The 25,249-nt window shown below is 38.0% G+C and overlaps 1 protein-coding gene across 3 annotated transcripts in view; it reads right to left on the reverse strand.

Moving 5' to 3' along the window:
* Positions 1 to 25,249, reverse strand: part of gabrb3 (gamma-aminobutyric acid type A receptor subunit beta3) — a 485,579-nt gene that overhangs the window by 95,973 nt on the left and 364,357 nt on the right. For all 3 annotated transcript variants that reach the window (XM_039744693.1, XM_039744694.1, XM_039744695.1), the window contains 2 exons: positions 13,354 to 13,436; positions 3,263 to 3,400 (listed from right to left, as the gene is read on the reverse strand). In XM_039744693.1, the coding sequence (XP_039600627.1) occupies positions 3,263 to 3,400; positions 13,354 to 13,436 (221 nt within the window). The remainder of the gene's footprint in view (positions 1 to 3,262; positions 3,401 to 13,353; positions 13,437 to 25,249) is intronic.

Here is a 25,249-nt window from a genome sequence, read left to right on the forward strand (position 1 = left end):
GCATCCTGAAACATGATCATCGCATCTGTGGAAGACTGTTTATCCGTTGCCGAGGCAACCATATGCTCACAGCGCTGCAGCAGGTCGCTGCCAAAGTAAATTCAAGCTGATCGTGATAGTGGCTGTCGTTGATTGGTGATGCAAGGAACATTATAAATGCAGGGAACAATATTAATTGGCCACTAACCTGTGTGACGAGTGCCTGGGGCTGCTACCAAGCCGGGACGCCCAGGAGGATTGGAGGAGGGCTTGTGCCTCCTCCAGACCACAAGGGGGCGACAGCCCTGGTTGCTTTGGGGACCACGCGTACAGAGCTTGGAAGCTTAACCCTGTAGTGGCCCGTGGTCGCTGCCAGGGGGCGCCCCAATGCCTAGACAGCCCTGGACTTCCAGGTGGCGGAAGTGCTGGGGGGGAAGAGGATCGGGGCCACCCAGAGTGCTTCCGGGTACACAGCCGGTGCTTCCACCACACAGGGGCATGTCGGCAGAAGGTTACTGGAAGACACCTGGAGCACATCTGGGTGGCTATAAAAGGGGTCACCTCACTTCTTTCAAGGCTGGAGTCGGGTGAGGAGAAAGACAAGAGCTTGAAGGAGAGGAGTGGAGGCGGTCTGAAGAGTGAGGCAGAGTGTGAGAGGCCTGGACTTTGGGGAAGTCTTGAGGGTTTTTTGTGTGTGCATTTATTGACTGTAAAAATTAGTAACTGTAAATAAACGTGTGGGGGTGCATAATACAATGTCTACCTGTCTGTGTCCTGGGCCCATTCCTGGTAGATCCCGCTACAATAAATAACTGTGCTGGTCCTGTTTCAAGCTGAATTAAGCTGGTTTTGCTAAAGTACTGAAACTCAGCCTCATGTTTTGGGGTGCAAGACAGTGACTCATGCGTTTATATATATCTACTCTATATAATATTCCAAGCCTGAAAGTGCAACGATTTTGTGCAACAATTTTATGTGACTTTTTATGTGACTTATTTAAAACCTACATATATATGTTTGGTATTCTTTTCAGGATTTATTGAACTTCAATGTGATGTTGTTAGATTTTCAGATTCTTATTCCTTTTTTAAATTATAAACTAAAATATATCAAGAAGTTACGTTCCACGAGAACAGACTTAACCAAGAGTGTCAAGCAATTTAACCACACCCAGGGCCAGAAATAAAAGACAAAGAGAAGAACAGCTTCTGTACAGGCTTTTAAATGTTTTAAGCGCCGGCGAGATGCAGATCATGCGGCGTGGCAGGAGCAGCAAGCCAACAGCTGATCGAGCTCTAAGTTTCTTTTGAAGGCTTCAATCCCTATTAAGACCATTTTCTCTGAGGGGTAAATGTCTTTTTGCATGACCTTTGCAGGTTAGAGTGCAGAGTGACCATTTGGCAGCACCCTTCAAATCATTTTCATGTAAAGAGCCTTGGTCAAGGGCCCAGTGGAGTTGATTCCTTCTGGCAGTAATGGGATTTGAACTGGCAGCCTCCTAGATACCAGCACAAATCCTTAGCCTCAGAGCCACGACTGACTCACAATGTTTGGGAGTCCAAATTACAACAGATGCAATGTGACCACATTTACTCTTTCAAATATAAGAATTCTAATGGCAAAAACATATTTTGGTGCTCAGCTAGGGTTCTGTGAAACTATTTGCCCAAGTATCTGAAAGGTATTGTATTACCTAATGTGAGATAAGGCCAGGGAGGAACACAGGTTATTACCTGGACTAGAGGCCCAAGCGGAATGTTGTACAGACATCTCTGTGCCTAGCTGGTATAAATTAAAGGGTGGACCAGTAGAAGCTGGAACTTGGGAGTGGTTCCATCCTCCATGTGCTAGGTGGCAGTGAACCCAGTCAGGACACCTGCAGGGGTCCTAGGGAAATAGAGTCTGGAAATGAAGTGCTGTAGAATTGACAGAGGGCGCTGTCAGGGGAGGACTGCTTTACTTTTGTCTATGGCCCAGCAGTACATCATAGAGGAGACAGAATGGCACCGGAAGCATTCCTGGGTCCGGTATAAAAGGAAGCCTCCTAACTCTGATTACTTCATATGTGGCAGTGGGCAAAACTCACCGGAGGTGGAGAAGGAGGAAGAATTGGGAATTATTTACTGGTTCTGTGGTTTGGGGCTCTCTGGTGTCCTTCTGAGGTAGCACTAATCATTTTAAAATACTGATCGAACTTTGTCATTAAACAATTGTTTTAATCACTGAAAATTTGTGAAAATGACTTTCTCCACCAGGTTTTATTGACTCACATTTTCCATTAAAAGTTAATATTGAGCAAAAATGTCTGTCATGGAAATTTTGAGTGAAGGCAGAAACTAAGCCATTTCATCACAGGAACTCAATTACATGGCACATCATAACTTACCTGTGCAATGTAAGTATCATAAAGTAAGGCAGAATGCTCAAGGACCCATACAAATACACAGACAGAGGGTACATATATTCATACAATGCATAAGTGAATAGAGAACTGAACCCAGATTACTGTACTATCATGCTACCAAGATTGTAATTAACTGAATTTAATGTTATTTGTGTCACATGAACCCAATACTGCATTGTATGCATATTTTGTTTCTGTTATATATTTTAAGATTTGGAAAGATTCACTTGTATTTTGTAAATTAGCAAGTCCTGCCACATTACCACCATGACCGCATGTGGTCTTTGGTGTCTTCAAAGTGGGAATCTTGCAATCACTTCTTTCCACTTGGTTTAGTCTGTAGCTTTTTTGATGGTAATTTTCACATCTCAGCTGCCTGTAACCTCTGCTACACCATCCATCCACCACCTTCTTCTTCTTCCTTTCCCTTTTTTCCAGTTCTCTTCTACAATTTTGTACAGTTCTTCACCATTCAAGCCCCTAGCAATATGACTGAAGAATTTCACTTTTTGCTTCAATATTGACTCCACCAGAATTGATTTTGTCATACTAATTCTTCATGTAAATTCCTTGTTTGTGGTCTTCTTCATTCAGCTAATTTTCAGAATTCTTCTCTTGCATCATAGTTTAAAAGCTGCTATTTTCTTCGTCAGTGCCAACGTGAGAGTAAAGGTTTTCTTCACCATACCACAGAGTGCAGTTTATTCCTTATGTTCAGAGGTAGGTGTTTTTCATCAGTTTCCAACAGATTTAGAGTTGAATATTTCAATAAAAAACAGCAAATGAGCAGAGTATGTTTCTTTAATTTCCATCACACAGCTTTAAAACGTTTAATTTGTATTTCTATTATTATGCATAAAGAAAAGATATGCTTGTTACCTGTGGCAAAGACAACATTCCTCGAAACCAGCTTGTGTTCTACAATGGAAAACTGGGGTAATTCAATTCTCTCCACACCTGTTACAGCATGGTCACCACCTCTCCAGTAGAACTCAATATCATCTGTTGTATATCCATCTATAACAAAAAAAAATATATGTGACTTTAATCATATTTTGGATAAATTATTAAAAATAGGCTATTGTCTTCAAAAACATTCAATCCATTTCTGAATCCAGGCCAAACGAGGGCTTGAATCTCAACAACTTTCAAGTGAAAGATGAAAAAAATGCACTGATTAGTGGGTTATTGTTAGTTGTTGTTTGTGAGTGATTTATGGTGAACTGGAGTTCAAATTTAAAAAAACAAATTCTGAAAGAAGTACTCAATGGACATTTAAAATCTTTGTCAATGTTTCAAGGTAAAAATATTGTCTACAACGATCCATCATAGATAATAGTTTATTGTTGAATTACAGGTCATTGTTATGCTTTACAAGTAAATGACAGTGTCACGAACTACTGAATGTTTATTCTGTAGATAATGGAGCCATGAGGTTATTTTTAGTGTAATTGAAATTTTGAGTACGCATTTATTCAATGTATGCATAAAATGTCATTAAGCCACAGTAAGGGTACTTGTTCCTGATTTCATTCATTTCTAAATATGATAAGTTGCTGAGACATTCTGTTCAGACAGAGAGACAGATAGCCACCTTTTTGTGCATTTCACTCTTCCACAGTTTCTTCACTTTGATTCTGGTAGTTACCCTGAGACTTGCTTTCTTAGTTATTGTCCTCCTGGTTATGACCTTGTCTTGTACTTTTATATAGGAGATTCATCTACCGATTCCATAATCCTTCAAAACTACTGCTGCCCTGCACAAATATTACATCTATAATGTAGCAAAAGCTCTGCTCACATAATCTCATGATCCATGGGCAGATCCAGGCTAATTTATGTCTGCTGCTTCCTAGGAAACATGTACTATATTTCACCATATTTGTAAAATCTGTCCAGTTCTAAAAAAGGAACAAAACAATCAAATTAAGCGTATGTAGATTTAAACACTATCAAATGTGTAATGGAAGGCAAAGATGGGCTGTCATCCTGGCTTGGGTGGATGATTTTCCCTTACTCGGATGCAAGACCCTTATAATAAATGGACAATGTGGGCGGTGTTATGAATTTACTGTTATTTTTTTTTCCATGTTTGGACATATGGATAGCTAATCTTATATTTATTCTGCTAATATTTATTTTCTAATTGTTTTGGAATTATTCAGCTTGATTTATCATATAAATAATTTTCATTTTTGTGACACTATCTCAGGTTACTAACATGATTATGATTGTTATGTTTTGGTGTCAGATGCCCTTCAGTATAAAGCTGGCAACAACTGGTGTGTTACCATCCATCAGTGGATTAATAAAAAACATTTAAAAATCGTTCATAGTGATAATTAGCTTTTTGATCAAGAAGGCCTATTGGCAGCTTCATCTGGTTTTGAGCATTTGTTTATTGACAGTTTTCATATTTGCGTTACTCCTTTAACTTTCCTTTGATTTCCTGGTTTTCATCCCAGCACATTTTTGACTCTGCTCTCTGTTACTTGCCATTATCTCCTGGGGCCTCATGTATAAAAAATGTTGCATACGCCCGTTTCCATGCTCACATCACAATGTATAAAAACTAAACTTGGAGTAAAGCTACATACATTTCAGGCCAGCTCAATCCCTTGCATACACAAGTTCTCCACTCCACTCGGTTTTGAAAATTGATGGCACCCAGCCTCAAAGCAGTGCTACTGTTCCTTTGTGGTTTCCCTTTATTTTTTACATTCACATTCCAGATGCGGTTTTATCAAATACCCTGAAATTAACCGCATATCGTTTATTACTTTAAGGCATCTGAATGTAATCAATCTGTAACAATATAAATGTCCACAGAATGGCCAAACTATTCCAAATACCATAGCTGCTTTAGCGTTGTTGCTCTCAGTGCACCAATCAGAGTATTTTAACCCACTCTATTTGAGTGTGGAATCACAGCTGTACAGCAGCTGATCGGGAAGTGGATTATCCGAATACATCATCTAGAACACGCTACCTCAGTAATGCGCAGTCTATTTGAACTACCCCTATTCAGCAAACGCTTCAGAGCATTTCCTGTACGGACCTTGAGGTTCAGAAACACTTTCATCCCAAGAGCTATAAACGCTCTCAATCAGTCCATCAAATGCTCCCAGTGGAACTGTTTGTACTTATAAGTACAGTTGCCTCACTGCAAACTTGCATTACAATTATAATATTGCACCACCTGAGCTACTTATGCTTTCATATTGTATATTTTCACTGTTTTTTTATCCTATTATTATTATTGTTGTTGTTGGTATTTTACCATTTTGTAGGAAAATAAGTTTATGGAGGATGTGCATATTTAATCTTATTGTACCATACAATAACAATAAAGGAATTCAATTCAATTCAATTCAATTCAACAGAAGAGAGTGCATATTTACAGATGATGTCAATTTAGATTTCTAGGCTCTACCTTCGTGGAGCTCTTGATATCATTTTTAAGATGAAATGATGTAAAGTATATATATACTAGCAACTTGGTGCGCGCTATGCTGCGTGTTGGATGACCACAGTTTAAGGACTCAATCGTAAGGACCTCTCGTCGGGAGTCTCATTGACACGCTTTTGCCTCTTTCTTTCGCGATCACTGCGTAATCTGTCTTGTCTCTCTGTAGGTTTTTCAGAGACACGTCATTGAGCTAATCTGTGTGAATGCTAAGTGTCCGTTTCTTGCGAGCGATTGTCACGCCTTCGTGATCACGCTGTAATGTGTCCTCTCTTGCAGCAGCAGGTTTAGTTGAGTTTCGTTTTGGCATTGTTCCGTAAGGTCTCCCCCGTACAAGTGCACATGGGTAGCTGAAGACGGAAAAGCATAGTGGGCATAGTGAAACACATGAATTGGTGACCAGGGGAACTATCCGACTCAGACGCGGGGCTCAAAATACTCAAGTGCACGTTATTTATAATTACATTTTTTTTTGTTATGAACTTCCCCAAAAGAGTTGATCCCTGTAAACAGTTAATAGTATATGAACAATATAATATGTTGTAGTACGGGCACACCTCATAACCTGCATACACCACGTGTTTGGCTGTAACGCCAGAAGAGCGGTGGACGCTGTAAGGGTAGGTTGTGGTTTCTGTTTCTTTCGTGATTTTTTTATTTCATTTTATTGATTATTTATTAGGCAGAGGGGAGAAGACGTTAATGTGACGCTCTGTCTATTTCTTTACTTTTGTTTTGAGAAGATTTTGGGAACAGGAAAAATAAAAGGAAAGGGGAAAGACCGGAGGGGGGTAAGTAGGAATTCTGAGAGGGGACGGACTGGGGCTTTTCTACGGGGCGGCTATACAGCCAAAAGGAACGCGGTCCTGGACACGGACACGGACACCGTGCTGGGCTTTTATTATATAGACTAGACATTAAGCCCGTTACAATAACGGGCGCTACAACAGTAGTGCATAAACATTAGTAGGAACAGTCTATATTAAATGGCAAGGGACCTTGTATGTGGCTGTAATATGCGTCACTGTATTGTGTGCCTTTAATTTTCTCTCTCAGTAATACTGGTTTGTATTTCCGTAAAATGCCTGTAATTTTGTCGGAAAGTAATACAGTGGAACCGAAGTAATTTCCCCCATAGGATTGTATGTAAATACAATTAATCCGTTCTAGATCATATGAACTGTATGTAAATATATATTTTTTAAGATTTTAAGAACAAATATAGTTAATTATACCATTGAATGCACAGCGTAATAGTAAACTAAATGTAAAAACATTGAATAAAACTGAGAAAACCTTGAACAACAGAGAAAACTAACACTGCAAGAGTTCACGCTATAGCCTTATGACCCGCTCGCTAAAAACACCTTTTTTAATGAGTTTTAAGCACAGGAAAAAAAATGAACATTTGAAAAATCCGTAATCTAATAAACAACCAAGAAAAGTAACATTGCAACAATGCACGCGTGCGCCTGTTTGTGTGTGCGTGCGTGTCTGTCTCTGTAGCGGGCCTGCGTGTGTGTGCGTGAGTGTCTGTCCTCCATGTGGGCCTGCCTGAGTGTGTGTGTCTCTCTGTCGGGCGGGTGTGCGTGCGTGTCTGTCCGTCTCTCGCGTGGGCCTGCCTGCCTGCCTGCCTGCGTGCGCGCGTGCGTGCGTGCGTGCGCGCGGCGTGCGTATCTGTCCGTTTCTCGCGTGGGCCTGCCTGCGCGCGTGTGTGTGTCTGTGCCATGTCTGTCTCTCTCGCGTGGGCCTGTGCGCGTGCGTGTCTGTCCGTCTCTCGCGTGGGCCTGCCTGTGCGCGCGTATGTGTGTGTGTGTGCTTGTGTGCGTGCGTGTCTGTCTGTCTGTCTGTCTCTTGGGCAGGCCTGCATGTCTGTCTGTCGCGCGCACGCACCTGTGTGTGTCTCTCTCTCTCTGCACACACAGGGAATGCACAGGAAGAGACTGAACATGTACTGTGTGGCCCCGTGCATGTGCAATTCACCAGAAGACACACACACACGGACACTGGACACACACAAGGGTTTTATTAAAGAGGATGATTACATTATACAGATACATTTTTATCTTTATTTAAATAATGTATATTGTTAATGATTAAATATGAGGAATATGGCACAGTATCAGCGATGAGCTGGTGTCCCGTTCAGGGATTATTCCTGCCTCGTGCTGTATGCTTTCTGAGACTGGCACGACCCTGGATGGATATTTGAATGGAATAATTAAACATGAACTACGAAGATATTTCAATGTTCAGATGACTTGACATTTATTAAAAAGCTGATTGTGTGGCGATTGGTTATTTAGAGAAAGGACAGGAAATGGGGGTTAGTATGTTTGAAAGAGACAGTATTGCTGCAATAAATTTTATTGAGGGTCGCGCATGGAGCAGCAAGCATCTTGCTGGAGGCAGAAACAATCTGTGGAAATGGTGCCAACTTGTCGCTACTACTGTGCCAACGTGCCTTAATGTTTTATACATGCTTTAATTTCTGTCATCCTGAAAATTATATCAAGTATACATCTTAGTATTTAAATTGCTCAGAGAGCTGTAACACCATGCATGTAATGTATTCTGTGTCCTGTTGGTTTAAGAGAAAGCCCGTTTAAGAAGCACGTACTGATTCACACACACAAGAGTACATAGAAGAACACATAGAATATTAACGTACTACTTACATACTATGGGATTTGAGAAACTATTAAATGATTTTAAGATTAAGTTTATGACGTTCTACTTTAATGACAAAATAAACTACGTGAATAAAGTGAGAAATTGCAACGTTTTTTTCACACTGTGTCCCAGTTTTTTCCTTTCTCTGTACCCTAATACGCTTCCATATGAAACTAAGACGGTGGGCTATGACTCACCTTTTCAGGGTGAATTTGATATCTGACCTCTTATTTTTTCCTTGCCTTTACTTTGTATTTGCTGAAATTCTTCTTTTTCCCCTGTGCTTTTGCCATTGTCTTTTCACAGAACACAAAATATATTCAAAGAGGAGTAATTCTGGGAGGAATTGGGGTGGGGCAACAGGCACGTGCACGAGCATTACTTTTCACACTGACTGGGATTTATGAAGTGGAAAAACGTGGAAGTTGGCGAACATACAGATTTATGCATCTGGATTTTTTTGTGTGTACGCCTATTTCCACTTTTGTCTGTATGCCAAGTTTTAGTGTGAATTCTGCACACAGCATTATGCATGAGGCCCCTGGTCTTTTTCTAGTCACTCAGATTAATCTTTGGGTTTCTGCTTTGCCCATAATAGATGTAATGGGCAGCCTGGCTGTTTTGGTTGATATTCCTTTCCCTAGCTGTGAGGCCAATGTAATAGAAGGATAAAGGGAAAATGCCTCCTGGGGGCAGGAGTTCCTTATGTACTCTGGGTGGCAGCATACCTCTTGTGGGGCTTCCATTGCGTATAATGGAAGTTGTGGTTTCAATAGGAGTCCTTGCTAGGGCCTTGAGTGATTCTAGTATGAGGTATATATCCTCATATGTATCTCATCCATGTGTTTTGAAGATCTCCTTGAATAAAATAAGTTTAGCTTTATTACCCGGTTAAACTGAAGGCATTTAGGGTTATCTAGTATGGGGTTTTACTTTGTTTATGGAAGAGCAGGAAATGAAGTTACTGCTCTTTGTCTGCTTGACCCTTTTAAGAAGGCTGCAGTTGAACCCCACCCTGTAACCTGGGTTTAGAGGCAAGCTAGACCAGGGGTTTTACTACAGCTACATTGACCTCAGATGTATTTTTAGGAATGTCCTGGAAGATAAACCAATGAAGGATTGAAAGAGTTCTCTCTGCCAGGGTTTATTGATCTTAGAAAGTGTAAGAAGACAATAACTGAACAGGAGCTAACCCTGGATAAGCTTTATACTTTAAACTGCTTAATGATTTGGAGGGATTCAGAGGAGTATTTGAAACCAGTGTTTGTGCTTGTCTCTTGATGTGTGAATTTCTGATACTTTTTCCAAATTGTTATGACTATTTCTTTGGCTGTTTGTTTACATTTTATGTTATAATTATTTTCTTAGCAGACACTTTATCCAAAGTGACTAACAAAGGAATTCAGTATAATCAAGTAAACATCAGTCTGGGGACTTTTTGAGAAGCTAGTGTTAAAGGATGAGGGGACAAAATTGATAATCACAAGTGAAGAACAAAATACAAGCTAATTACAAAATATAAGCGCTAATATAAGATAGAAATTCACCAATTAAAACCCATTGGGGGAATCAGCATTTCAGATGGCGGGGAGCAGCTCATTCCACCAGCCAAAAGCTACACATGAAGTGGCTGGACTGAGATTTGATACCATGCGCAGGTAGCATCACCAGATATCCTTTAACAGCAAACTTGAGTGGTTAAAAAAGAGCACAGGATTCAGAAGTGTTTCCATAAATATAGGTGCAAGTCAGCTGCCTACTCTGTAGACTGGAATCAATAATTTGAACGTAAGTGTACCAGTGTAGTGATCTGAAGCAAAGAGTGACATGTGCTCACCTTGTCTAGATGAACACTAGACATGCTGTGCATTCTACCAACAAGGAATTGCATTTGTCCAGATGTGAAAAGAACAAAGAATAAACCAGGAGTTGTATTGCATATTGTTTCAGATACGGCTTGATATTTCAGATATTGTACAGAGTAAATCTGCAAGACTGAGAGACTTTAGCAACAGTTGGGTATCAATCACCACCCCACGGTTGCATAACGACTTGGTGGGTGTTAGTAATAGTGAGCCAGTCTGAACACTAAATTGAGCATTATGTGCATAATTTTTTATTGCATACAGATTCTATTAAACGTATGAGAACTAATGACAGGTTTTCACTTTTGATTATTTTAGGTTGCTATTTTTTATGGTGACATTATACTAGCACATTGATTAGTGCTGCTACCTTTTAACTTCAGCTCCTATTTCTGGTCAATTACTTTTGAAAGCTTGGGTACTCCAGCTTTCCATCAATATTCATTATGGTGAGTGTAAATTGGTACATCAGTTATGATTTAATTAAAACACTTGAACAATCTAGACAAGAACAGGCAATTCAGTCCAACAAATCTTGCCAGTTCTGTCCACTTTATTCTTCTAAAATAATACATCAAGTCTAGTTTTGAAACTCCTTAAATTCTTACTGTCTACCACACTACTTGGTAGCTTATTCCACGTGTCTATGCTTATTTATGTCAAGAAAAAAATCCTAATGTTTTTGTGAAATTTACCCTTAACAAGTTTCCAACTGCGTCCCCATGTTCTTGATGAACTCATTTTAAAATAACAGTCTCGATCCACTCTACTAATTCTCTTAATAATTTTGAAAACTTCATTTATGCCTCTTCTAATCTTCTTTTGCTTAAACTGAAAAGGCTCAGCTCTTTTAATCTGTACTCATAATTTATCCCCTGTTCTCTTGGAATTAGCCAAGTCGCTCTTCTCTTGACTTCTTCTACCAGTGCTATGTCCTTTTGTAGTCTGGACACCAAATCTGTAGACAGTGCTCTAGGTGAAGTCTAACCAGTGCATTATAAAGCTTCATTGGACTTGCATTCCACATATCGTGCTGTATAACCTAACATTTTAATGGCTTAACACTTCTGGCAGTTTCTGATAATGTGTACTTTTGATTTTTCAGGCCTCCTATTGTGTATTCATATTAACTTACAATAAAATATCATCTGCCTGCCAAGTCTGCTGTCCAAGTCCCTCTGTAATGATTCAACAGATTCTAGATTACCTGACAATCCATCTAGCTTTGCATCATCTGCAAATTAAATAGCCTATTACTTATATTCTTATCCAAATCATTTATATGTATTAAAAATAGCAAGGGCCCTAGCCATGATCCTGTGGGACATCTCTCTTAACATCACCCAATTCAGATATAGTTTCTCGCACCATAACCTTCTGCTTTCTGTGTCTGACCCAATTTTGCAATAATCTACACTCAACACGCTGAACTAACATTTCTTTTAGTTTGATGCCCAACCTCTCATGTGGCACCTTATCAAATGCTTTCTGAAAGTCAAGAAAAATAATAACATATGCTCCAATTTAATCATATCCTTTTGATCCTTCTTTATAGAATTCCAGCATGTTGGATGACTTCCCTTTTCTGAACCTATGCTGACTGTTCATTAAAATCCCAGTTCTTGTGATGTGTTGCACAATCTTTTCCTTAATAATTTCACCCTTTAATGTAAATATTTGTGTAAATGTCTCCAGTGATATGATAGACTGGCATGCTGTCTGCATTTGGTTGCTGCCTTGCAGTCCAAGCTACCTGAAATACTGTAGACTCAATGCCTTTGCTTTGATGTTGAACCTATTCCTCTTTTTTCCCCACTCTGAAAGCTTGGAAAATGGTGCTAACTGTATTTCACTGTAAGAGTCATGGAGTGAATCTGTCACAAGAGGGGTGCAATGATATAACTATATTGAGGAAAACAAATATTAACTTTGCAGGATTAAGGAACACGCCTTTAGAGCAAAAAAATGAAATCAAAGCAAGTAAAAAATATTTAATATTCATGACATTAAATATTGTTTTCTTTACTATAAAAATTATTGACTTATCAAACAATTTGTATTTATGATTTTTTAGCTTACCTTAAGAAATCTGGTCAAGTAAATTTTGCTTACCCCAATGGAAGATATTTTTGCTAAATAAAAGCAAAACAACTCCCATTTAAAGTTTTATTTTGTCTAGTTTTGCAATGTTTAATTCAGCTCCTAAGAGACTCCATATTTTTTAAAACAGGCCTGACAGATGTAAATTAATTGAGCTAAGCCTCCATTTAGTCTCGAACCCATAAAGTGCACTGAAAATCCATTGCACAAAAGTATTGCACTCCTTTGGTGTGAACACTGACTACAAGAGAAACATCCTGCAACAGTGGTACAAAGTACATCCAAAGTGCGGTGCAGTGATTTCGTCTCCCTGCACTGAAGTCGAGTAGTAGTAGCTTCCTGGATTGCTCCTTCTGCTCAGCTGTTTATTGTGGTACAAAGCTGTAGTGCTGAGTTCTAAAGCGAGATGGAGTGACAGTGGTGCAAGTCCACCAAATGTGCATCGTGTACATACTTTAAATGTCATTAAAGTATAGCAGTAGTTTACAAATTTACTTGAATACTAATTTTTAGATATTATAATGGTACTTTATTTGTTCAAGGTTATTATATTTTACAATGAAACTCACATTTCATAGATTAGTTCTTGCACAGAATAAAGGCAACAGAATGGTTATTACAGTGCTGAGCATACTAGATTTCAGCACAATTTTGATACTTCTAAACTGATATTTTCTTACCATAAATACTCTGAGTTGTAGTTCTCTCCAGCCCCAGCCAATCAAAAATAATGCATTTTGCAGCTTGAAACATGCATTTAGATTCTTTCAACATTTTAGGTAAATTATAATGCTGCTGCTCTAAAAAAAGACCTGAAAATTACTATTTATGGTCTGTATAAACACATTTCCTTGGAGACTACTTACAGCTTTCTATTTCCAGCGTGCAGTTCTGTTCATCCAAAGGGTACCTCCGTAGATCCATCATGCAGGCAGCTGTTGTTGTTATTCTAAAGAAAAAACAAGTTCAAGACTATATTAGCGTCGTACATGGGGAAATAAGACATTTTCTGTCTGTTTTGACATTAGTTTTGTCCACAAGTTCACGTCTAACAATGTATTTTTTAAAGGCTTTATTCACATACAGCCCCTAGTCTAATGATTGATGTACTTTAAACTAACAGTGTAGTTCAGCATTAAGCTCACAGTATAATGACATATGAGAAAATACATTGAGGCAGTCAGAGCAACTTACTCTGTTTTGAATGACAGGTCAGTGGATAGAAAATAACGAAAAAGCTTTAGCACAGTACAAATTACAAGAACTAAAAATATAACACATTAAAAATAATGGAAAAACAAAGAAATAAACTGTACTTTACAAGCAAAACCTAAGTAGTACTGAAATTTGGGTTATAAAATGTAACCTTTGAAAGTTTCCATAAATGTAAAGTAAGGATAGAAATAGGTTCCTGGGTTATGCTATAGAATATTTTTTTAAATGGGGAATTTCTCAACAATGTCTCAATTTTGACAGATCTCTGTGGTTCTAGGTGGAGAATATAAGAATGTAAGCCACATTTTACACCATGAAAAGGGCTTCATGAACTCCACATTTCAGCCTCACAAGTCAACCGAGATGCCTTAAACACTGTTTTGACTGACGTCATTATGCCTTTCTTCTAAATGATTGACATGTTTGAACATGTTGGGAATGGATGGGTAAATGTACTGTGTCATTATCAGAGCAGAAACTAACCATCAGCCTTGCGGTGGTTTGAATTGGAGGCAATTACTTTTAAAACTATAACCGAATCTATTAGCCATTTAATGATGTGCCATTAAAAATCGTCTGCTTCATAGTGATGTCACATGCTTATAGTTTATTTCAGTTCATAAAAATGTGCAACCATGATTGTAATGGTGATGTATGGAATTAGTATTATCTAAACCAATACCACAAAAACTTTATCAAATATTCATCTGTATTTGTCGATCCTTCTAAATCTATTTTAACACCAAGGAAAGGTATAGCCTATTCTGAAAGCATCAGATGGAAGATAAGAACCCAACCTAAATAAGATTCCAGCCCGTTTAAGGATACACATTCTTATACTGGGCTGATAAAAGAGTTTCTAATTACCTAACAGACAAATTTCTAGATGTGGGAAGAAAATTTGAAAGAGAGAAAAGAAAAGCAACAATGTAGACATGGAAAGAACATGTAAATGATACAGAGATAGTACTGTCTTGGAACTGTGCTAAACATTATACCCCTTAATCTCTATTTATACTGTATATATTGTACCTAAAGATAATCTAGTGGACACAGAAACAGAGTAAGTTCTAAGTTTGTGCCTAAACACTAAGAATGAAATTGCTTTACCCATTTGAGCTCTTAAGATATGATATATCCTGGTTTAAAAATGGCTGAGAGATCCAGGCGAAACAGCTTCTTAAGAATAACTGAAAGTAGTTATGCATGTGTGTAATACAAAAAGAATGTGTGCACTGTAATTAAAATAAAGTTAATGCATGTATAGTAGAAGTTAATACAGTATGTTAGTCCTTGGGAAAAGTGGTGTAGCAGTTAGTGATGTAGCCTCGCAGCTCTGAGAAATGTTAATTCAATTTCTGGCATTTTTTTCTCACACCTTTTAAAGATGTACAGATTAGATTGACAGACAACAGGTATTTAACCTGGTGTCAGTGACTATTTCAGTAGATTAGCAGAATATCTGCATTGGTTCCTGCATTGCACCAGATGTTGAAGACATAGGCTCAGCCTACATGAAGCCATGAATACTAATTTGGTTACAAAATCAATCAACAGATGTACTTTTATTATGGAGCTCCTGCTAAACATTTATTTTAAAACAGAATGGTTTCACATGCACAGTTTCTAAAAGCAACCTACATCTATGCATTTTCTATAAAAGAAATATTAAATGGATCACAAGATACATTATCTTATTCAACAAAGTAACAAGCAACTAAAAGGAAAGGATATCAAATTAATTAATCAAAGAGCTAAATTCTAGTGGCCCTCAACTACACTTTAAAAAGCACAAAGCTTTACATATTTAGTCTTACCTATCCAGGCTATTGTAATATAATGATCTGAAAAAAAAGCTCACACACCAGTAAAAACTGTCTTGTAAATGCTATCTATCTAGTATATTTATTCTTTGTAAAATACAGGAGGGCCAAAAAACTGAAGAAAGAAATCAAAGCGAATAAATAAAAAACACAGTGTACTTTCACATAAGTATATAAATCACCTTTCTTTTGTAGACAGGTAACTTATTTCACCAACCTGAACAATTACTATGTTTTTATAAATGTAATACTGTAAATGAATATGAAAAAGGCAACTTATCAGTCACTGCTTAATATTTAGGGAGCTTCAACTTAAACGATTTGTTTAAATGAATTTAAATGATTTTTCCTAGAAATTGGTGCTTTTCACCTGGATTTAAAACAGGTTAATTAACTTCAAATGGTGACAATGTGAACCTGAATATATTTAATTTAATATGATAGGCCTTTTACTTTTTAATTCTGAGGAACTGCTTAAGATTTTGGCATTATGGCTTTTGAATTTTCTGTTTAGATAATGGAACTTCAAAATGTTATACAACTCAATGGAAAAAATATTATAGCAGTAAGTATATTGTGAGAAGCAAAATGTCAGCAAATAAAACTGAGCCAAGACAGAAATGCTTCTTACAGATGGAATCTAATCTGTAAAGAGATGCGAAACAGAATGGTGTTTGTAATAGCATATTACATAACATATTAAGGGAAAATACTTTCTGCCCTAAGTAAATTAGGATATTAAAAATTTTACAACAATGTATACATTTAAATGATGCTGATGCATGTTTACATTATGAAGATGAAAAGGAAGGGAATTCAATTTTGGATTATCAGCATAACAGACAAATAAAGAATGAATAATTACTTAATAGCTTAATGACAGACAATATTTACTGTTTTTGTTGTATTAAACTATTGTATTTCTGTAGATAAAATTTAACTTTATATCAGTTTCTATGTATAACAAACACAGGATTTCTACCACTATACCAGACAAGAGTGCATAAAAGATTAACTTTCCATTAACAACATTGTTGTATTTGTTAATATTACATATGGTGAAAAGATTAACTCAATGAAAAGCAGGAGAAAGAAAAACTAGTGAAATCAAGACAACTGTATATTAAAATGAAACAAAATACAGCAAACATGTTTTGTTACATAAAATAATTGATATTTTCGTTTCAATTACAATATTAACATGTCATTTGAAACAATTTATGAGATGGACATTTTCTAATTCTGAGCAATGTATTTATTATTTATAAAGTACATGTTGTAATTTTAGTCTGTTTCATTCTATTCCAGGAATTCTATAGCTAGTAGTTTAATTTTTGGGGATTTCAAGTTACTTCTCTAGCTATATTAAGAATCCTCAATTACACTGAGTTCTAGCAATTTCATAGAGCACTTGTATTAAAACTCTTCTGTTACAGATGGATTTTCATCCTCCATATGTCATTGACCACTAGATCAGTTACTGCCATATAACTTTAAACTATTTCCACAAATAAACTAAAAATTACAATGAAATTGGGCTTTTTTGGTTATAACACCCTATACAGTATACCATGAACGTAGAGCAATAACAAGCCTCTACATTCATACAATTCCAATTGTTTGGATTGTTATGTGAAATTATATTTGTACTGTATATTAATCATAAAAAATGCACACATACTACAGTATAACATCATATTATGTGGTGAAGTAGAATTGGGGACCCATAAATCAACCACCATGGCCTGAAATCATCCACCAGACTTTGTCTTTGTGATGTATGCAAGCATTTGACTAGGTGGGTTTTTCTTTGGGCACTTTGGTTTTCCTCCCACATCTCAAAAGATGTGCTGCTTAGTTAATTGGCAATGCTAAAGTAGCTCTGTTTAAGTGTGATTGTGTATAACAATGGGTCCTGATATGGAACAGCTGTTTCTAGGGCTGTTTCCTTCATTGTACCCAGTGCTGTTGATATGCTAAAAAACAAGTTACCTGACAATATCTAATCCACATTATATGTTTATTTGTTACAGTAGTTAAACAAATTTGTAGGTTGTGGGCAGTGAGTGGGGATTTGAGAGGGGTGTGATGGTTTTGATTAATAAGGGCTTTGGCCTTATCCTCGCAGGATCAAATGCACACACTTCATCAATGATCATATAGTTGTGTTTTTATGATGGAGACTACATTCATTCCTTTAACAGTAACAATGTTTAACTAAGCAGCCATTAACTGAGAAGCAGCAATCATAATACACCTCACATATCAGCTGGTTTTCTGGTAACTCATTTCTAACAAAAGCTATTTTGCCTTTAATTAAACCTTTTGATTACAAACATTTTATATGCATGTATTTGCAATGCTCAAAGTGTGGTTTGCAATTCTGTGGCATTTTCAAAATGTTTATTTTGAAGTACTATAAAGAGCCTTATTTTAATTTGTGAGCTTGCTCATGTATTCTCATCTAATTAACTCATTAATTAGCTAGTTTATGAAGAGCAGACAAAGACTCTCTTAATTAGGGTATATTATCATTTCCATTTATTGCACAAGTCTTAATCAGAAACAGTTGCCTTTTTAAAAGTACTTGGCAGCATTCTTAACAAGTACATTAAAATTATTGTTGAAATGGTTTTGCAATAAAAATATTCCACATGTAATGCATTTTGACTAAAATGGAAAAAGTTGAATTCATTTTTGTAAACCCCTGTTTGGTTTAGTGGTTCAAGGAAGCAAGTACAATGTGCAGAACATTGCTGATTTTGTGAAGGCACAGACTGTCATCTAAATATGAGGGTACATTATATATATATATTTTTCTTCTAAGACAGCAGAGATTGTCGAACCTGAGACCAGCTGCTTACCATAACTGTCTGGCCTATAAAAGAGCAGAAGGGAATTTGTTCTAAAAGTTTCATGGATTTGAACATTACATTTTTACTGTAGTTAGGATATAGCGGGTTGGATGTTGGATACTGGATGGATGGATTTTTCCAGTAATGAGGAACGCAGAAGCAGAGATAAAAATAAGTAACCATACCCTACCTTTATCTGTTTGTTGTATTGTGTTTTCCAATATTAGCCTTAGTATTTTTCAAGGGTTAAGCACTATAATATAGGAACACTTTGAAAACACATCAGATCTCAATGGGGGAAAAAATATGGATATCTATACTGATGTGGACTGGATAATGTGTTAGGAACAAAAGGATGCCACATCATTTGATGGAAATGAAAATCATTTCATTTCAACCAACAAAGGGCTGAATTCAAAGACACCCTGAAAATCAAAATGAAACAATTATGTGACAGGCTATTTCATTTTGCATAAATTTCATTACAACAACTTAAAATCATACTCAGTAGTTTGTTTGGCTCCCACGGGCTTGTATGCATGCCTGACAATGTAGGGGCATGCTCCTAATGAGACGACGCATTGTGTCCTGGGGGATCTCCCCCCAGATATGGAGCGTGGCATCATTGAGCTCCTGGACAGTCTGAGGTGCAACCAAGCAGCATTGGATGGACTGAACCATAATGTCCCAGATGTTTTAGGTCAGGCGAGCGTTGGGGCCAGTCAATGGTATTGATTCCTTCATCCTCCAGGAACTGCCTGCATACTCTTGTTATAAGACGCTGGGCATTGTCGTGCACCAGGAGGAACCCAGGACCCAATGCACCAGCATAGGGTCTGACAATAGGTCCAAGAATTTTATCCCAATACTTAATGGCAGTCAAGGTGCCGTTGTCTAGCCTGTAGAGGTTTGTGTGTCCCTCTATAGATATGCCTCCCCAGACCATCACTGACCCATAACCAAACCGGCTATGCTGAATGATGTTACAGGCAGCATAATGTTCTCCATGGCTTCTCCAGTGGTGGACCTTCCAATTCTGGTATTCTATAGCAAATGCCAATCGATTCTAACGCTGCCAGGCTGTGAGCACAGGGCCCACTAGAGGACGTCAGGCCCTCAGGCCACCCTCATGAAGTCCGTTTCTGATTGTTTGGTCAGAGACATTCACACCAGGTCATTTTGTAGGGCTTTGGCAGTGCTCATCCTGTTCCTCCTTGCCCAAAGGAGCAGATACCAGTCCAGCTGATGGGTTAAGGACTTTCTATGGCCCTTTCCAGCTCTCCTAGAGTAACTGCCTGTGTCCTGGAATCTCCTCCATGCCCTTGAGATTGTGCTGGGAGACAAAACAAACCTTCTGGCAATGGCACATATTGATGTGCCATCCTGGAGAAGTTGGACTACCTGTGCAACCACTGTAGGGTCCAGGTATCGCCTCATGCTACCAGTAGTGACACTGACCATAGCCAAATGCAAAACTAAATGAAAAAAGATGAGCAGGGAAAAATGTCAGTGGCCTCCACCTGTTAGACCATTCCTGTTTTTGGGGTTGTCTCATTGTTGAGCCTCTAATGCACCTGTTGTTAATTTCATTAACGCCAAAGCAGCTGAAACCGATTAACAACCCCCTCTGCTACTTAACTGAGCAGATCAATAGTCCAGAAGTTTCCTTGACTTGGGGCTATACTCTGTTTAAAAAGTGTTCCTTTAATTTTTTTAAAAGCACCTCACACATTTGTCCCTTCTTCTCTTTCCGGGAAGTTGCTAACCCAGATGAAGAACCATGATCCTACTTTTTGTCTGTTCACCACCTATTTTTTATTCTGCAGAATGTAAAATCTGCCAAGATTAACTTCATAGCACCAGTTTGACCATCCTGTTGTAGGGAACAACAGTGGGCCTAGACGGTTTTCTTCTTTTGATTTCCACAGCTGATAAAAAAGGCAGTAAACCCTTTCCACATATTGGTATCTGTTGCTCCACATTGTTTGCAAACCACAATAATCACAATTTTGAAATAATTAAATCTAAATGATACAACTGTATATCTGCTAATATTTTGCTTGATTACTTTTACTATATATTTACTTTTACTTATACTAAGAGTTGATTCAAATACTTTACTACAAGATATAAGGAAACAATATGTTTTTCGATTAAAAACATTGAAAATGGATTAAGCTCTAGGTTTATAGGTACCGCTCTCAGCCTCCTCACTATACAAAATTTGTACATTCTTTCTGTGTGTGCGCATTGGTATTCTCTGGGTACTCTGGTTACCTCACATAACCAAAATATATATTTGATTAAGTCCAGTATATCTGTGTATATGGTTTGCTGCAATGCCTGATGTTCATATCCAGAGTTCTTCCCTTGTGGCCTATGCTGCTGAGGTAAACTCTAGTTTCTCATAATCCCAAAGAAATTGAGCAGATTTACTAAATGGATTGAGGTTTTGACTGAATTCCAGGTTAAACCCTAGTCATAACTGAATGATGACTTCAAATCACCTTTACTGTGTCTTCTGCATTTCACCAAACTGGTAATTTAGATTTAATGTTACCTTAACACTTGTTCTAATACAGAAAGTGGCTTCCTTATCTGTTGCTTATATTAATAAGAATTCTGTTTACCAATGTTTTGTACTCCCAAAAGACTATTTTATTCTTAAGATCATCCAGCTCATAAACAAGCACAATTTCAATACAGAATATGAGCTTAATATTTACATCCAGTGCTTTGCTAATAAAATATTGACACTTGTTAGACAATAAGACAATACAATCTACCACAAATCTGCCTATTTTATTGTATAAATATGAAGCACATCTGTTTAAATCCTAAACAATGACTGTACTGTATGTGAAGTACAATATCATTAACTAGCCAACTCGCGGCGTACCACAGGCCGCATAATCAGGCCGGTTTTTTAATGATTTTTAAACACAGGGAGACAATTAACATTTGAAAAATCGGTAATATAATAAATCAGCAAGAAAAGCAACATTGCACGGAACGAACCAAAACACAATCGTCCGTGACTGTAAGCTGGCGGACCGCCATCACGCCTTCTCCTCCCAGACGGAGGGATGAGGGTGGACGGCGCTCAGGCGCGGAGAGTTGAACGGGAGGAGAGGAGAAGGACGTCCATTCCGCTCTCTCCGTTATGCTAGTCTGCTGATTTCTCGTTAAGTATGCACTGCCTGCTCATGTGCCCACCTCCAACTCGTCACTTGAGTCACTGTCGTCTTTGTACAGTCCAGATGCACCTGTGACCCACGTAGAGTTTTCATTGCTTTGTGCGGTTTTGGATGCTTTTCTATATATAATCCACCAAGACACCCAACCATGGTAGTAGCGAGGTGGGAGGGGGGTGTGTACAAAGCATAGGGACGTAATCAGTGGGAGCATATGAGTCGGGACAGTTTGTGAGGTTGCAGATGTGATAGTTTTACACTCCATTACATTACGGTGAATGGCGCTAACAGAAAGTCTAGTGCCATTACAAAGACCTTTTGCAGGCAGGAGGTGTCTGAGAAGCATGATGACGGATCCATTTTTAATTTTGAGTTTATGTGGAGGCATGCCAGTAGGAGTAAGACTATTAAGAAATTCCTCGGGGAATAAAAGTTGATCTGCAGGATCATCTGTGACGATGAAGTCCACGCTCGTGAAAGTCACCTCATTGTTTGGGATAAGTTTTAGCACTTCTTCAATAAGGTATAGCGAGTCTTTGTTGGTGACGCTTAATATAGCTCGCGTGCTGAGTTGTTCCAGAGTGACAGTTGAGAAGTCGATGTCGCCATACAGTTGTTGAACAGGATCAGAAATTAAAGGAAAACAATGTGAAGGCAATGTCACAGGTGTTCTGTTTATCCCATCTCCAAAATCAAGGAGCCATTGTGCGAAATGTTGTTCCTCAGGAAGAGCTCTCATATTTGTTGTCAGTGTAAGAACATGCATGTGATGCCACAAAGGGTGCTTGTTAATGCAACTGGTGACAGTGAGTGCGCGGGAGCCACGCATAATGACGGGGAGAATTTGTCGGAAATCTCCAACCAATAGTATTGTTTTGCCTCCAAAAGGCTGTGTGTCACCCGTGAGGTCACGTAATAACCTGTCAACTGCCTGGAATGCGTATGCGTGTGTCATGGCACCTCGTCCCATATAATAACTTTGGATTGTAGAAGATGTTGAGCATGTGGTGAGGAAGGTTGATGTTGCATGTGGAAGTAGTAGTGAGCTTCAACTGTATTTTAAAAACACAATGGGCAGTTCGTCCACCTGGTAATAATGTTGCAGCTATTCCTGTGGATGCTACGGTTGTAGGAATGTCTCCCCTAGCTCTGATGGTATGAATCAGGGTTTTGTACACAAAGGTTTTCCCTGTTCCTGCAGGACCATCCAAGAAGAAGCATCGGGGATGGGAATTGTTATATGCAGCGTGTAAAACAGTATCAAAAGTGTGTTTCTGTTCTGTGTTGAGTTTGTCGTAGTGTTCTATAGCGTGTGAATTTTCAGCCTGAGCGTCGAAGGTGGGAGATGAATGACACAGTGGAGGAATGTCAGTGAGGGGAAGGTGTAATTTGTGCAGGTTGAAGCCATGTGGTTGCAGCATGTCATTAATGTCAGCGAGAGCAAAAACTCGGTTTTTAAAGACTGCTTACTTCATTGTGTTTTAACCTCAGTTGTAAAGGTTTGTTTTAAGGATCCAATGGGATACACCTCGCAAACCGTTTTACACGCCGCATATGGTGATTCACCTCCGCGAGAAACATGCCTCTATGAACAGTCAACATGGCTCGGAGGTGCATGTGGCCTCTACAACAGACGAATATAAATGACGCCGTTTTTTCTGTGTCATCGCATCCGAGTTGGTGAGCGTGGCTCTGCGAGTTGACGTCGTATCCAATGGTCTTGGAGTTGGTGGGCGTGGCTCCTTCCTGCGTGCACCATAGGTGTCTTACTTGTCAGCAGCTTAGTGAATCCATGCCCCTTCCGTCGTGCTTTCCACGAGTGTCTGGCCTTAGTGAATTATATATATATAGATATTATGTAACTACTGTATTACATGCTAGGGAGTAAAAGGGCAGATCTAGAAGTATTTTTAATCATGCTGTGTTTTTATTTTTTTCATTTTTACTATCACTAAGGCATAGAAGATTTCAAAAATAAATCGGTCTCTAGTAAACTGGGAATGATCATCACTGTTCCTCTTGTTTACCTGTATGGATGTTTTATTTCTTTTTTTATAATAGGATTTTTAATGGCAAAACAGAAATTCAAAATAAACAAAGCAGTCACTGTTGACAATATAAAAAGCAGACAGAAAATAATGTACTTTATGAAAAGCAAGAAACAGTTATAAAAATAAATCACAGCACAAATCAGGAAATTCATTAATAATTCATTTGTGGTTATTAGATTAAATGTCAGTCTTAAGTGCACGTACACAAACACACAAAAAAAAATTAATTTCTAAGTCTCTGAGCCATTTTTTTTTTTTTTACATAGCCATGTATTCCTTTATGTGAGCTATATACAGAATTTTATGCATTTGCTGTCATTAGTATAAAGTTATGTCATATCATGTGAGCAGGTCATTATTGTTTAAGATGGTGTTTGTGCATTCTGCAATGGAAGAAAAAGGTAGAGAGCCAAAAAAAACTATTACTTTAAACTCAAGCATAGAAAGCTAGCAATTCAACTGAATCAAAGGAAAAGCCCACCTGCTATTTTAAACCCCAAATTCCCTGCTACAAAAAGAAGCTAATGACCAGGGGCCTCATTATAAATGGTGCATACGCACGAAAATGTTGGTATGCAGCCTGCCTGTATTACCTCTAAACATGTGCTGAATTTTCTGCAAAGTCAGATCAAATGTTTGGGAAACAACACAAAAAAGTATAAACGTTGTGGTTCTTAGGCACAAAGTGTAGTTGTTCTATGACTGTGTGGTGCGGGGAGCACTTGGTGTGTAAAGAGCATTTTCTAGTGTGTATTTCCAATAAATGTTCCAAAGTATCCAAAAACTTCTCTCTTCCTCTGTCATTCACAAAGGAAATGTTCTGTATGGAGGTTGGGTCAGGGCTGTAACCAGAGTCCAAGTGTGAACAGTTAATGTGAGAAAGACCCACCCTTGCTACATACAACACAGAAAGGCCTTTGGCCCTCCAATTTCCAAATATTCTTGAAACCAATTATTGACAATAAAATGTTTTAGTCATATAATAGCTGAAACACTTTGGAATTACTTTTTGGACAGTTGATGAAATTTGCACAAGATTAGAGCATGGCACAAATGTTTTATGCCGACTGCAAGTGTAGAAGCTGTCTTGAATTATAATGGAATCAGAAGATGGATAGTAATTATAATAACAGACCAAGGTCACAACCAGGTAAACAAAATCTAATTAACAAAGCCTAGGATATGGAGCAAAAAATTTTAGTTCTAAAGATCAACCAAAATAGTTAAGATAATAATAATTTAGGTCTTTAGTTTAACCTACAAACTTAGACAACCAGGAAGTATATGTTATGGTACTGACATTTATACATTTGACATGGTGACGTCATGCACTGCACTATTCCAGCTGACCATTCAATGCCATAGAAGCAACAAACACAAAGCATCTGAAAATGGTGATGCCCATAAAAAAACAAAATGGTGCTGTGAAAGAAGAAGTTAATGGTAATTAAAAACTTACAGAAAATAAAAAATGTGACCATTGGATAAATTTTTTTCCCATTTAAACAAAATGTTTAAAACTATTTCTGTAACAATGTATCTTTAAAATCTTTTGTAACATTTGCTATTTTAAGATTTATACTTGCATCATTAGCTGATTAAAAAAACTATTACTAAAAAGGAA

Source organism: Polypterus senegalus, chromosome 2, assembly GCF_016835505.1.
Source record: "Polypterus senegalus isolate Bchr_013 chromosome 2, ASM1683550v1, whole genome shotgun sequence".
NCBI classification, from domain to species: Eukaryota; Metazoa; Chordata; class Cladistia; order Polypteriformes; family Polypteridae; genus Polypterus; species Polypterus senegalus.